The sequence below is a fragment of the Pleurodeles waltl genome, chromosome 2_1, assembly GCF_031143425.1.
Source record: "Pleurodeles waltl isolate 20211129_DDA chromosome 2_1, aPleWal1.hap1.20221129, whole genome shotgun sequence".
In the NCBI taxonomy this organism is placed as follows: Eukaryota; Metazoa; Chordata; class Amphibia; order Caudata; family Salamandridae; genus Pleurodeles; species Pleurodeles waltl.
Window position 1 is genome coordinate 96,581,516 of NC_090438.1, and position 15,778 is coordinate 96,597,293.

Sequence of the window (15,778 nt, forward strand, 5' to 3'; positions counted from 1 at the left end):
ATAAACCCAGAGACAGACATCTGGTAGGACAAATGCAGGATTTGTCAGTACCCAGACAGTGGATACACTCACAAGAATTGTCTTGGCATCCTGTTCCCTTCCTCTCAAGTGTGCCCCAAGTGTTATTTGTAAACCCAGCAAACCCGTCAGGCAGGATTTGACACTATAGCGGGATTTGAAACTGTACTGTCAAAAACATACCGACAGCCCCCACCCTGCATATTCTGTGAAGTTCGGTGTAGTCGTCTCTGACTATTTAGGCCAACCTATTGTTTGCTCCTGAAAGCCATTTCACAACTTTTTCACACCTATTCAAATGCTAATCACTGGCTGAGAGATGCTGGAGCTCAAATGAAAATTTGCCTCCAGGAACTTCAGGGAGGGAAAGGTAAGTTTCTAAAAGTTGAATATGCATAAAATGTATTAAAATCCTATTTCCCCATTGAATTTGACTTCTAATCACTATTAAAATAGTTGTTTAACTATTTTTGGAGCAACTCCCATTACCAATATACAGAATTAGGATTTTAATATGTAATCTGGTTTCCTACAAAGGATAGCTAGGTATGCCACAGTGAAAAATAACTTTTGGGTGCTAGTCACTGTAAGGACAGTTAACATTTTATATCTACATGTCCTACTATTAAATACCATGCACAAGGGCTACATAAGAGTGAATTTTTAATATTCAAAAGGGAGGTTTTGACCTGTCAAATGAGTTTATTAGGACAAGTTAAATTGCTAGAGTCAGACTACAATGGTAGATCTGAAGCCACATTTGCACTACTGTTGCAGTGGATGGCAAAATAGTTTCTACAGTCAACTAGTGGCATTTAACTTCCAGGCCCTGGTGCTTTCATGCTTTATGAGCAATATTAGACAAAGACTGTCCTCCACATGTGTAGGATGCGTGCCACAAGTAGTCTTGTGGAGTGGAGGTGTCTAGGTGGTTAGTGAAAGGAGATAAAACTCTACAGGTGGGTGGGGCCTCAGTTGTGTAGTGCCTTGATTGTGTGTGTGAGGAGTTTCAAATGAGTGTGTTTGTGTATCAGGATCCAATGAAGCTCCCTGAGGTGTGGTGTGGTGTGATGTGAGTTCTGTGTGGGAGTGTGCAGATGAGTCTGGCTACTGAGTTCTAGATGGCTTGTATCCTTGGGGATAAATTACATTCATGTAAAATTTGACTGGTATTGTCATCAAGACAGATTTCCAGCATGAAGAGAAGGTCAAGATCATTGTGAAGGACAAGAATGTAGTATATTTTTCAAGTTGAGATGTGATATATGTTAATCGGGGTGCGCGTAGGCTTTGGCCTTGGAAGAAGCAGAGGTGTGAAGCAGGAGTAGGTGTGCATTAGTGGAGGAGTGAATTCATGCTCAAAGGGGTATGGGTAGCAAAAGATAAATCTGGTGAGCAGGGAGAGATGCCATGAGATAAAATACTGGAAAGGGAAGGATGGGTTTGGGATGTGAAGGACAGTCAGGCCTAGGTGGGGAAAATAAGGGGAAGGTTGACATTCCTGAAGGGACAGGACATGGTTGGAAAAGGTGGAGAAGAGCAGAAATGGGAGTTGGGTTTGATTAAGGGAAGCCTTCAAGGAGTATTTGTGGAATGAGTAAAATGAAAGGGTGTAGAGTAATTTAGTGAAGAGCTTGACAGGCAGAAAAAAATTATAAATATTTAGTAGTGGTCAGAGAGGGAAGAGTGACAGGACATCAGAGTGTAGTCGGTTGTAGCACAGGAGTGATGGCACAGAAGAGGGAGATTGCAGGCATCAGTGAGACAGAAAAGAGAGCATGGTTGCTGTAGTGCACAGAGGGAGGAGGAAAATCCAAGTGTGATGGTGCATGTGGAAGCAGCAGTGACAGTGAGAATGCAAGAGGAGCATAGGTGTTGGGAATATTGGATAAAGCAGTGTCTCTGGGTGTGAAAGAAGGGAGGTTGTGCTTGGATAAGGAAAGATTTTGTTCTGTAGATGAGCAGACCGATGTTGGTTGGTAGCGAGGGGTGGGTAAACGGCAGGGACACAGGCGGTGGAGCAGAGATGTGAGAGGAAGGATAGTAGGACAAGACTTCTGGAGTAGGTCCACCAGTAACAACAGGGGTGGTGTAAGAGAGGGAAGCCGGGAGGTGGTACCAGGGCAATGTGTGCTGTTGTATCAGTAGGAGGCTTCCTGAGTAAGTGGAACAAAAGAGAGTAAGGATCAGGAGGAGCCAAGATAGTGGGGTGAATGCAGACGTATGCAACTGGCTCCAAGAGAGAAGAGTGGGAGTAATGCTTGGTTAGTGGAGTACATTCACTGGGTGGTGAGATAGCACAGCAGTGGGTACTTACTGAAAGCTTATGATCAGTACATTCACAGATGGTGATTGGGTGCTGGTGCCACCTAGGGATCTCCCTATATATTCAGTGTGCTCTGGAATTGAGAAGTGTTCTGGATATTTTTGGGTGACCCAATGCCCATGGCCTGCTCTGGTCAGCAGAGGGAGCAGAGACATCAGAGGGCGAATCAAAGGCGACTGCATCAAGATTACAATTTCATTAAATGGGACTCAGAAGCACAGTTTAAGCAATGCAGTCCCACCGAATGAAAAGGGATTCCTGTGGGAGGCTGAAAATGTACAAGGACAGAGATCAGAGAAAAGCAGAAAAATAAAGTTGTGGTGTTATGACAGGATCACATGTGGACTGAGCACACTCCTGGGATACAATTCAGAGTAGTGCATTTCAGAGAATACTAGTTCAGGGTATATTAGAGATCATCCTGTTTCACTTTAGTTCAGAGAAGAATAATTGAAGGAACAGAGTTCTGTGGAATAAAACCAATATTGTGCTGGCGGCAGCCCTAGCAGCAGCAGTGTTGGGATCAGTGCTTAACTTGGAAAATAAGAGTACAGGGGTCCAAAGTTTTTTAAGAGACCTGCAGAGGCGCTGGCTATTGCCAGGGTTGCCGCACATCCAGGCTGCCCAGTCTTCCCATAACCTCATGCATCCTTCTTACTCCCTACACTTCCTATCCATTTAACCCACTCTGCAGGTTCTTTTTCATCCAAGCTTTCCCCCTTTCACTGTTTTCCTATTTTTCTCTTCTTTCTTCCTGTCCTTCGTTTCTCTCTCTTGGTCTGTGTCTGATGTTGAAAAATGAGTCCCGGTTCCCAAAAATGAGTGCCACGGCCCCCACCTGTGCAACATGAGCACTGGCTGGGGCTCAACTCCGAGGAGCACAGCTCAGAGAAGAGCAGCCTGGATGGGAGGACCACCCATACCAGGAGGATAATGTGGAGGCAGACATTTAGAGAGCCTGAAATGATATTTATTTGTATTACTTTTTGTAACACACTGGCTTGAGGCAGGTAACTACCTTGTAGCACTACTGACAGTATTTATTTATGTATTGATGTAAAAGTCTTATAAGATGCCAATCATCATCTGTGTCGCTTCAGAGCACCGGAGTAGAATGAGGAAAGGAAATGAACAGCCTGGAAGTCAGGGTCCATCCAGATGTGTAGGATGGGCCTAGATCTGACATTCTTTGATTGCCTCCATGATATTATGAGACTAATTGAAAGCGTGCCTAAAAAGATTGGTTTTCAGAAATTCCTGAACTGAAGGTAACAAAATTCCTTTCGGGAGTTGGGGTTGATGATGTTGAAACGTTTTGGACCCTGATCCCCAAAGATGTTCCGCTATATTTTAGTCTCTTGAAGAAAGGCAGTGATGGAAGCTATTCCAGGAGCCTAACTCCTTCATAGATGTAAGATAATCTAAAATAACTATACTTTTACATTGTTGGAAGCTAGATATTATGGGAGATTTTCATACCTGTCTTTGGAGAGAGTTGACCTGCAATCCCTGGTGTCTTATCCATGTTTGAGTGGTGGAGCAGTGTTATTTACTGTGTCTTGATTAAACAGTAGAACTGTAACCTTAGGTATAGTACTTTTAGAGGTGGTCGGTTGGGCTGCAGTAGAACATTTGTAGCAGAATCTGAAGTGTGTCCTAGAATGGTTGGCCACAGAGAGCTGGAGGGTGGCCCGCAGGCTGGATGCGCTCCCATGCCCTCCCATCATCCTTGGTTCAATGAATAAAGATTCTTGTTTTCAGTGAAGTGCTGGTGAGCACGTGCCTTCTTGGGAGTAATGATATTTACTACAGGTAGTCCTGATGGTTTTGTTGTTTGGAAAGACCTTTTTGAAAAGCTTGTGTTGAGTTTATTTATTGAAATGGTGACATATGGACCCAAGGGTTACAGCCAGCTATAGCATGGGACACCTGAAGGTCGGTGGAAGTGGGGAGTGATGTGGGCACATGTGAGGGTTTAGAGGGAGAGAACAAGAAGTGTGGAAGAACAAGAGATGGCCTCAAGCTGACGTGAATAATGTTGGCATATTTTAAAGAATTTGCCATGGTTTGTCCTGCGTATTGTCTTTTAGTTCTTTGTGTTTTTTAGCCCTTGCAGTTGAATGAGCCAATCCCAGCACTCTATAGTAGATGCAACTTAGCGTTAAAGTGCTCTATTATTTTCTTAAAAGTTCAATGTGTGTGCCTGTCAGTGACAATTGCCCACATATTCAGTTCCCGGCTCCGACCTCCCCCAACCCAGGAGGAGCAGTTAGTAAAATTCAGTATGTGGTCATCAGTTCCGCCGCAAACACCTGCGTACTCTGGCTAACCCACACATCTCTTCTTAACACAGATTCTTTCAGTGCTAAATGAATTGGAGGTGCAATATAATCCATTGTTGTACAGTAAAGTAGCAAATCCCGCGGTCTCTGACCATGTGATCACAGGGGCATGCATAATGCTGGCCCGCGAGGTTCAGGAGACCCTCACCCTTAGGGCCCCTCATTCAGTCTTATACACGTCACATGCCAGAATCGCAGGGTCCCTTCCCATATTTCAAGAGCCTCTGGAATTATGTGGCAGGGGAAGACCAAGTTATGCGGCAGGGTTACTAAATTATGCGGCAAGAAAAGGCTTAATGGCTCCTTCCTTTGTTCCAACGGCCTGGACTGTCGCAGCCCAGGTGTGCAGTGTGACAACCTAATTTTCAGATGCATATTTCCCCCACACCATTTTCTCTCCCAGGAACTGAGTCAATCACTGATAATTTCTCCTTTTGTGTGGGGAGGCCCACAATGCAGCACATTTTGTGATGGTATGATCTCATTGCTTTGTCCACTTTACTGTGGTTAACATTATTCAGGCAAAGGTTTGACCTCATCAGTACCAGACTGACACCCAAATACAGCTATAAACAACTGAACAATAACCAACCTTTGTGAAAGGCCTGCCACTGTGCATCAACACTCGTTGCATCGTTTTTTGCAACGTTTGGTCCGCTTGAGCTAGAAATCTAGTTGAAATCTGGAAATTATTCAGCTGATGAATGATTGTGCGGCAACTTCGGAACATCCATAATTATGCGGAAACGCTGCTGTCACAAAATCGCAAAGTTCCAGTGGGCTTGCATACTCGGAAGGGGGCGCCACCTTTTTCTGTTACATGCTTGACCGGAGTCACCCACCAGAATACTTTCTTCGTCTCACGCTCAAGAATGCTTGGCCGGGGCCCACGGAACAGAGAGGGCCCGCTATCTCCTGCCAGGGGCCCTACCTGGGAGCTGGGAGCAGAGCGCTGACAGAATTCAGCCGAAAAACGAAAACAGGAGGGTCTGATGTCAATCAGCGACCTGCGAGCAGGGGAACCGGGCCGCGGGAGTGTCCTCGGCAGGGCGCGCTCTCCATGAGGCTCTCTCGGATGGAGACTTGGCCGCCTGTCAGCAGAATGGGCCTTGTGGTCGGTGGGATCTGTGAGTGGGGTCTGAGTGACGGGGGTGCTGTCAGCAGGCCGCCCCTCGTGGTCCCGCCGGGCGCCCCTGCGGCGTGTATGGATTTCAGCGCCTTGAGGCCCTCGCGGTGCCCCGGACCAGCCTGGCAGTGTTTTGCTTGGACGCAGAGGCGGTCCGAAGCGCCGCGAATGGGGAAGGCCGCTGCCTGCGGGGAGTGACCCGCGGGCCCTCGGTGCCCGGGGCGTGGCACGAGATTTCTGACGGGCTCACACCACGAACGGGTCGCTTGTTATGCCAAGGTCTGCCCATAGAAAACTATTCTTGTACCTTAGGAAGAGAAATGTACACACGAATAGACGTAAAGGAGGTAGATGGTTGGTAAATTGTGTCTGGTGGTTTATTGAAGTGTTCTGTGTGCGACAGGGGCAAGACAGGCACGCGAGAGATAGAAAAAGAGCAGGGGGCGCTGGGAGAGGGAGAGAAGGGGAAGGATGTGGGATAGGAAGAGAAAAGGAGAAAGAAATAAGAGATGCGAGGAAGGGAGGGAAAGAAATGGACAGAGGGGCAGAGAGAGGGGAAAGGATGCTCATTCCTTCACATCTGGCCGCTGATGACATCTTAGCACAGATAAGTGAGGGGCATTGTTACTCCTCATTCTGTCACATCTGCCACTGATAGCACCTTAGCACAGATAAGTGAGGGGCATTGTTACTCCTCATTCCTTCACATGTGGCCGCTGATGACACCGTAGCACAGATAAGTGAGGGGCATTGTTACTCCTCATTCCTTCACATGTGGTCGCTGATGACACCGTAGCACAGATAAGTGAGGGGCATTGTTACTCCTCATTCCTTCACATGTGGTCGCTGATGAATGACACCGTAGCACAGATAAGTCAGGGGCATTGTTACTCCTCATTCTGTCACATCTGCCACTGATATCATCTTAGCACAGATACATTAAAGACATTGTTACCCCTTTTGTCAGATGTGGCCACGGAATTGACTGTGTGTGTGTGTGTTTGTGTGCGTCTGTGTCAGAGATGTGATCCGATTGTGGGACACAGAGCGAGCTTGTCCCCTGCAACAGCTGCCTCATGTCAGAGCGCAGTGGGCAGAAGGTGGGTGTATAGTTCGAAGTAGCAAGCGCCAGTCACAGAGAGGCATACATAGTGCAGGGAACTCCTATCCTCACGATAGATCATGAGTCAAACCCTTCAACTGGGGTCATGTGTCAAAGTTCAGGCTCCTGAACAACTGCTAGAGGCAATTATGGATTTAGTTTGCTTCTGACTTAAATAAGTTAATAAGTGGAAAAATACGTTTTTTTCTGGCTTTACAGCACACCTGTCTGCAAGTCCTAGTATTACCGGTTCATTAAAATATACAGAGTAACCTTTAATTCTCCCCAAGAGCACTAATACTCTCTCACGTCATGCTATTGGCAGCTTGGTATGTCACGCCGCCTCCTATTGGATTCTTGCACTTCTGTAGATGAGGGAATATTCTACATCTGAAAAATAAACTCAGTGATCACACATTCACATCTTAATCTCAAACCTGCATTTCATACAGAAAGTTTTGTGTCTGCTTTTCACTGCAATAGGATTTTCTAAATGTTTTTACCAGGCCTCGAGTGCAATCTATTACCACAATCACCTTTACTACCACCCTCACTACCACCATCTTTACCACCGCCTCTATGAACACCAGCATTAGCACTACTGTGACCACCATTACCATCATCACCATTACTACCAAAACCACTGCCCTTACCACCCCATTACGGGCTCCAGTACCATCAGAATTAACCGTGGAATAGCATTTGTGCATTCCTGCGTTTTCACGCTTTACTGCAGAAAAGACAGATTTATTGGTTTTGCCAAGGCTTGTTTTAAATACTCAGGGATTGAACAATATACGCCAGATATAACCCAGAAATGTAGTTCATTAATTCCTGCATTTGATACACTGCGTGTAATGTTAAAGGCAAAGGGTATCATAATGAGCTGAGTTCTTTTCCCTGGAAAAAGTAGAAGAGTATGTGATGTATAAATGTGCCAGATCCTGAGCCACAACCATAAAGACCTGTTCTAGCAAATTAAGCTGTAATAATGCCCCTTTCTCTCTCCCTCCACTAGAATGAAGGCGGTCAGCAAGAGCAAGGAATCCATCTTAGGAGACAGCCAGCGGGACACCGTGAAGTACCAGCCGGCCACTCAGATTGAAGAAGACCCGCTGGACTTCACGCTGGAAGACCTCGTGCTCCTACCCATGGATCTCAGCCTGGAATGCCACAGCCCGCCTCCAGATTACAACTCGGTGATCCACTACTCCACGCCGCCGGTGTAACGTGATCCGCCTTCGACCTTCCCACTTCTCACTAGCCGACTTACCTTCAGCAGTCGAGATCCTCCCGAAACTACATGTCATTGAAGGAGATTGTCTGTTGGGAAGAGAGGAGGGGGTAACTGGACAATGTCATGACTTGCCCCGTCCGACTCTTCGGTGCATCCTCAATGTGATACAAATCTTGTGCCTGCAGCCGCAGTACAGCCCTGGAGATGCATTCGGCCTGTTTTGTTCACAAAAAGATAGGAAGTAAAATGGAAGCTATCAATTACTGGCGAGAGGATGGCAGCCAGATTGCACTCCGAGCTTCATCGGAAACAATTCCAGATGGGCCTTTTATCCTACTCATTTCATGGTGTTGGAGCTTCAGATTTAACGGTGTACAAATTGATCGAGAAAGCGACCATCCTTTCTCTTGACATCTACATTACATTGAGGCAATGTTTCCCATTATGCATTACGTGCATCCTGGGATGCATCAGGACGCGGATCCATCGATCATCCATCTCTGCTGTCTGTCACACCGCCTCCGTTCCTCATGCACTATTTATTCTAGGAATCTCTCAAGGATTTTGATGGGTTTATCCGCAGATTGTCACTTCTAACCCTTTATCTTTTGCCGGAGGTTCCCCGCCTCCCTGTCGTCTGGTTTTGTCACTCATGATGCCAGCTCTCCAGTTTGATATGTTTCAGCAATTACATCTGCAGGGCTACAAAGGGAGGGGAAGGTGTAAACTTGGTGGGCTAAGTGCAGCGTAAAACTCCCCTTACCATAGTCTCCTTCCAGCCTTGACCGCACTCGGCAGGTTAAGATCTGGCCTGCTGGATCAGTGGTCCAATGACACCACTATAGGCATCTATGCCTGACCCTGTAGTCGCAGGTTCAAATCCTGCTTGATCAGCTTAGCCTGTTCTTCGTTCACAGTCTATAAAATGAGTGCTTTTGGGTAGCCATAGCAGTCATTATCTGGCAACAGGACCAAGATCCCTCTCAGGGTGGACGTCTGCTCTAAAGCTACGGCTTACAGCCTGCCAGGAAAATGTCAGTCATTAAAAACACTGCTCTGTGCACAGTAAACTTCACTGCTGTTCTACTGGGTCAAATTAACTTTATATTTGTAGCATATTCAGCATCGTTTTCACTACACTGGAGGCAGGTGGTCGAACATTAATGAGTAAGTGTGTCGCTTTCTTCTATTGGCCGACACAACATGGGGTTATCATGGGTCATTTTTTACCATGACATGCAAAAGAATACAATGTAGGCTCTTTCACAAGTATGAAACTGCTGTGCTAACTCTTCGTCAAATAAGTTTTTCATTGTTTCTGTTCCTTTAAAGATGGAGAACAGCTTTACTTTCTCAAGAGGTTGCATGACCTAACTCCATCTTACTCTTGAGTGGTATACCCTCTTGAAATATTACCCTAATGCATCAGTATGGTTGTGCTTTTGCACACAGTCTATAGCATTGTTCTTCAGTGCTATAGAACCGGTAACCCTCCTCATTCCATAGTGTCTGCTTTTGACCAAGCACTGCCAGGTTTTCAGGATAGCCACGAGGTAAATTGACATGCAATCAATCCAAAGAGATGTTCAGTGTAAGTCCAGGAGGACAGGGTCATGCCAGACTTCCAGCATAGCCACAAGGAAAATCTGCTTGCAATTAATCTAAATTAGCCTCATGTACATAGTGGTGATACTGAAAATGTGGCATGAGTCCTGGCCTTTGGGTTAACGTTGGGCATCCCTGTTTAAGTGAAAATGTTACCAAAGTGTCCAGAGGCTTTTTAGTTCACCCTCCACATCCCTCGTTGCCTCAATAAATACCTTCACAAAGATTTTATCCGCTCTTCGTGCGGATACATATGCTCCTAAACCAATGGGGCAGAAGATGGCAGATGGACATCCTCATCCTGGATTGGACCAATATCATCACTCCAACACCAAGATGCAAAATGAGACTTTGCACGAGTGCTGAAAGTTTCCAAGATATTCTGTCATGAGACAAAACTTTTTAATTTGAGAGCATTTATGTTAGTTATCAAAGAGAAGTATTGCCTTAACAGTATTAGGAAATGTATGAGTTGTAATGTTATACTAATATTTTCTTCAGCTATTTTCTTAATTTAAGTGCCAATCCTTGCCTTGATGTATATACTTTACTTGTCAATATGAAATTTAACAATTTATATGAGATTTATATTTGGGATTCTGTTTATATACGTGGAATGTTTGTTGAAAGTGTGATGACAACTGCCGTGAGGTTTGCAGAATATTTTCTGTTGTTCGGTTTTCCACAGACCCCCTCAATCCACCTCCCCTGGACCCCCTCTTCCGTGTAATGTGCGTGTCACTTTGAACAAGTCGATGTCAGGGAGGATGCACCCTTCCTCAGAGGGCGAGGGATATTTTATCAGTGTTCTGGACTCAAAAAACTATCTGCACCACAAAACGAAAAACTGGCTGTACTTTTTTCATTTAACTTCTCAGGGATGCTTTGGTTGGTAAAGGCTATCTGCCTCTCTAACCTGTTATGGTTCAATATTTGATGTCTGCTTTTAGAGAAACCAGTTTGTTTCTGAAAAAAACCATACCATTTAGAACGGCTTTTCTTTTTGTAGCAGCAGGAATGAGAACACACTGGAACTGATTCACAAATCTTTCCTGTTAGTAATTTTATTTTATTCCCAATTTAGTTGTGACTTACACATGATGTTTTTTTGAATAAGTCAAAGTAACTCCTGGATAGTCATTTTGTCAATTAGGCTCAGAGGGAGTATAGTAAAACAGACAAATCATAATGGTAGGCATGGTGGGTTCTAAATTGAACAGAAATGTAAACCCATCTAAGCTTTCAGAAGCCAAAGACTGGAGACTGCAAAATCATGAGACGTAAGAAGTGATCTGAAAGACCCCAGGCACTTTCTCCACTGACAAAAGGAACCAGGACTATTTAAATTAAGGAAAAAACTGAGGGGAATATTTATTAAAGAGTTGTGTCACCCTTGCACCACGCAATGGGGCACAAGAGCAATGCAACTCGCAAGGCCACCTTACAGGCTGGCAGCGCACATCACTGCATTGCATACTCTGCCCTCGGAAGGCATTCCAAGAGTGGGCATGCGCGTTCCCATGCATGGATTTTGGCACATTCCTAGAGTTGCCATTACCAGTACTCCTGGGAATGTGTCAAAATGATATGTCTCCAAAGGTGAGGCGTAAAAAGGAGAAATATCTGCAGCACACAAAGAAAGAGGAAAATGCCACAGGATTGCCTTTTTGCAGGAGGGTGTCCCTTCCTGCTCATAAACGATCTTGCTTGCAATGCAGACACCCTGCGTTGGCGCTAGGCAGCACATTGTGCGACAGCGCAGGGAAAAGACAGGAATGCGCTATATTATGTTCAGGGCAAGTGGAATTATGTGTCCACAGAGGGCCAAATTATGCGGCAGGCTCGAGTAAATTTTACGGGAATAATCCCCAAATTATGCGGCATAATGGGGCACATTTTGTAATAGTATAACTTCACTGTTTCATCATTTTTAGACTTGGTAACACTGTACAGACATTGATTGCACTCCATTAGTACCAGTTTAACACCCAAACATAGTAATAAGCAACAGAAAGGTGACCAGTCGTGCTTTGCAAAGGGCCTTTCACTGCACGGCAACACATGTCCCTGCAGGTTTAGTAACTTTTTAACCGTTTGAACCAGAAACATTTTTTGTAAAATCAGAAGATTATGTGGCAGATTACGGATTTTGTGGCAAATGCTGCAAATCTTTAATGATGTAAAAATCACCACAGCCGCAGAATTGTATAATGCCAGTGACCTTGATTAGGTTAAATACGATGCATTTCTGCCCTTTCCCTATCACGCATTGCAGCAAGGGGACGCTGCGCTGCACGATTTTTTCATAACTATGCCCCTTCGATCAATCATGAAGCTGCTCACAGCACTGAACAGGTCATTCTTCTAGATTCCTTTTGAGTGCAAAGCATCTAAGTACGACCTATATTACAGATGTTCAAAGTGCATTTTAAAACATACCCTGAGAATGACCATAGTTACAGTGCAACAGCGAGTGAATGAGAAAAATATTTTTCTTTCACATTGCAAATTTCATGACCCTACCGTACACATACATAGAGTGTAATATGCTTTTTATTCCAAAAAGTGCTGGGAGGAGCCCTGACCCTGAAAGACAAAACCTCAAGTGGGACATCAGGCACTTCCATCACCATCACAAGCAATGGAGGGGGCTTTATTCACAAGGCCCTGCACTTTCCAAGGCCCCTCGCCTTTCAGCAAAATGTATTTCATAATCACAAACATAATCATTGCCACAGTCATCAATAATGAGGCTTCACTATGCTTTATTTCCCTAGAGTACCTTTTTAATGCTATGAAACAGATGCTGCCTGCTGTACCTCACCGAAGCGGAAGAAGAGTCCGAAGGCCCCACATTAAGCTTCGGTCCCATGCCTCACACTAACTTCTGACAAGCCTAGGCCCTTCCCCATTACACAGGCACTTTTCTCTTTAGGACCAGTTAGAAAATGTAGGAAGAAACCTCTGGGATCTTGGAGTAAGCCTGTTGTCAATGAAAGTGTAACATTTCTTAAAATGATCAGGTCCATACTCCAGGGTGGACCATTTTTACCAATCATTATCTGCAGCTCCTTCTGTAAGAACCTCGGCACGGCTGCATCACCAAGGTAGCACCGCGCCAGCTGTGTCTTTTCAATCTTTTGCCAACAGACCTCCCCCCACAGCTTCTTTCTTTGGTCTTCAGGAAACAGGCCTGCACTAGCTGCTGATGATACACACCCGTGTGTTGCAGGAGGGAAGCATCATTCCTTTCTATTAAGGTATTCCCAAATGCTAGAAAATGTGGCTACTTGTTTTGAAATTGCCAAAAGCAGTTTTTAAAAAAAAACATTGTAAAGCATTTATGTTATTGGAAGTGACAAGTAATACTCCATGGAAAGTGATATCCAGTTGTCAAGAGTAAGTATTTTTCCCACTCTTGGTAAATGAAGAAATCTCAATGTCCACTGATTCCTTTATTTAATATGAATTACCACTGTGGTCAGTTAGGGATGCAATGCAGACACTAAATGTGACAGATATCCCGTCCGCCGTATTAAGATCCCATTATATCCTATAGGAATCGTAATACGGCAGACGAGATATCCATCAGTTTGTGATGGAGTAACCGGTCCATCAAACTCTAAAACAGGCCCTAAGTTCCTTGCCTCCTGAGGCGGACACTAAGCTTTCCCCTCCCTTTTGCAATTGGGGTTTCTACGTGTGACAGAAGATTATACAACGAAGGACTTGGAAGATGTTATGACCATGAGGTTAGTTATTTGAAGATGAAATCGAATGTTCAAGCTGTGGTGGCCAAACCAGAAACTGAATAGTTTATGGCACTAGCCTTATACTGTAGCTTTTCCCTATTTTTCACCACTTCCTAATCTGTGGTGGTCCTCACACTAGTGTCATTTTCAGTGGTTTGGATGCTGACAATAACATGGCCCCCCGGTGGAAATTGCAGCTGACAATTTGCAAGTTGGCTGGTAATGAATCCTTTGGGTTTTGACATACAGTAAACCCTACAAAGATGTTTCCAGTTGCATATCAGTACTGGTTATTATTGTTAAAAGGGTTGTATTGACTTTAGGTGCTGTTTCTTTATGAACTAGTTGAACTTCCTTCTGACACGTAAACCAAAACACACTTGTACCCCAAATGTACTGGCTCAAAATATTTTTGAAGTGGTTAACTGAGATTTGTGTCATGCACATATACAGCATGCAGTTAAAGGTCTCAAGTTCTGAGCTGGTCTAAGTAATTTGTGATTAAAGACGGTATAGGGGTGTTTTAGCCCACATGTAGATATTGTGCTGATGACCACCCCCTTTTCTATTCAGATACTACAGACATATGCATTTTTGGGTTCACAAATGGTCCTCCTTCAGTGCATCTGTGACTGACATCAATGTAATCTGCATCCTGAAAACTCACGTGCAAGTGTATTTGTGGGCAATAGTTTGGGCCGATATTGATACCTTTACAGCAAGAAGGTCCACTGTTGGTTAAAGAGGGGTGGATCGAGAGCAGATCTTCATTGTATTCACTGGGGATCAATGTAGTCCAGCAAATTAAAAAACGAATAATTTAACCCAGGATCAAAGATGATCCTGGAGCTATGGACCAGACCAAAGTTGTACAATTGTGCTCTGGCAATACATACAGATGCTGTCTCACGCTTTCCCGAAAGGTGTCTGTTGTCACGCCTGCGTCCCACTGGCCCGGGTTCCTGCCTTTTCACACACCTTCATGCCACTTTCAGGTCATGAGATGTCGGTTTATCCCAGGATTTTTACCTCCCTGTTACTTACTTATCAAATATTTAGTGAAAAACAGAGTGAATCCATTGACTTCCAAAACTGGCCATGCACCTCCCATGTTAGTTGCTGCTATGTGTCCTCCGCTGCATTCCTGGACCATCAAGGAGCCCTCCTGAGGCAGAGCTGTGCACCCCTGCCTAATAGTGAGACAAATCGCAGGGGAATGGGTGGCAGCTCCCAGGCGTGGAGTACTGTCTAGTGTTTAAAGTGCCATACATGGAGGCCCAGCCATCTACACGTATGCACTACAACGTGCAGGAGGAAAGCAAAACAACGTTTCAAGCAAAGTTCACAACTCTCTGGGGACTTTTAACCAAAAGATCTGATCACTTAAAGAATGCACTGAGCATTCCCTCTGCACTGTTTCAAAAGGGCCGGAGGTTTACAACTCTGCCCTGTCTACGGCAGCCTGGTTTGTTTTGCTTTTTGGTTATTTTCTTTACATTGTCTACACGTTTCCCTTCCCGCCCTAACTCCACATACGTGCTCACGTCCACCATGGATTCTAGGCAGCGCCTCCCAGATGATGCTCGCCCTGTGGGTATTCGCACTGGTGCATCATGCACAGCGGTGTTCCTCTGGTGTCTGCAACCTAAAACAGATTTACACAGTCAGGTCTGCTGGCCGGGGTCCAGCTGCCTGATGAAGACTGGATGTGACTTTTGTATGGGCCACCTACATTTGGACAGTCTGCTTCTTCGCTGTACCCTGCGGTCCAATACTTTGAGTGAATAGAGATTCGTGTTAGGTATTCACGTGAAAAGCTGCCACAACTCTGTGCAATATTAATTGACCAGGGAGTTCTCAAAGGATGCACTCAACCGTGGGGGCTACAGACAAATGGAATGAAATGTGTTGAGTGAACCACTGTGGAATGTGTGTTCTGTCTTTGAAGAATGTATGCACTGAATCCCATCCCCATCTTTTTATTTAGTCCAGAAGTATGTATTTTATCTATTAACCAAAAAATAAAGATTCTATATTTATACAACGTAAACCTGCCATCTGTCTTCTTTCAATCCTAAAGTGAAAAGTAAATAAGACCTTTAGTTCAGATTTTATATCAGTCTGTTTAATACGCATACATTCGAGCTCCTGTTGTGTGCAATATGCTTCATTATTGTTAAGCTCAGATTTTACACATGCAAAACCATAGCAATTCAGCAGTTATAGTTATCTGAGCTAACTATAATAACGCCCCGACAATGAACTGCTTA

The 15,778-nt window shown here is 44.7% G+C and overlaps 1 protein-coding gene across 2 annotated transcripts in view; it reads left to right on the forward strand.

Annotated features, from left to right (window-relative positions):
* LOC138261579 (vascular endothelial growth factor receptor kdr-like) overlaps positions 1-15,558 on the forward strand; it is a 420,550-nt gene extending 404,992 nt beyond the window's left edge. For both annotated transcript variants that reach the window (XM_069210667.1, XM_069210676.1), the window contains exon 30: positions 7,933-15,558. In XM_069210667.1, coding sequence (XP_069066768.1) covers positions 7,933-8,143 — 211 coding nt within the window. In that variant the 3' untranslated portion in view covers positions 8,144-15,558. The remainder of the gene's footprint in view (positions 1-7,932) is intronic.
* Positions 15,559-15,778: the final 220 nt, after the last annotated feature.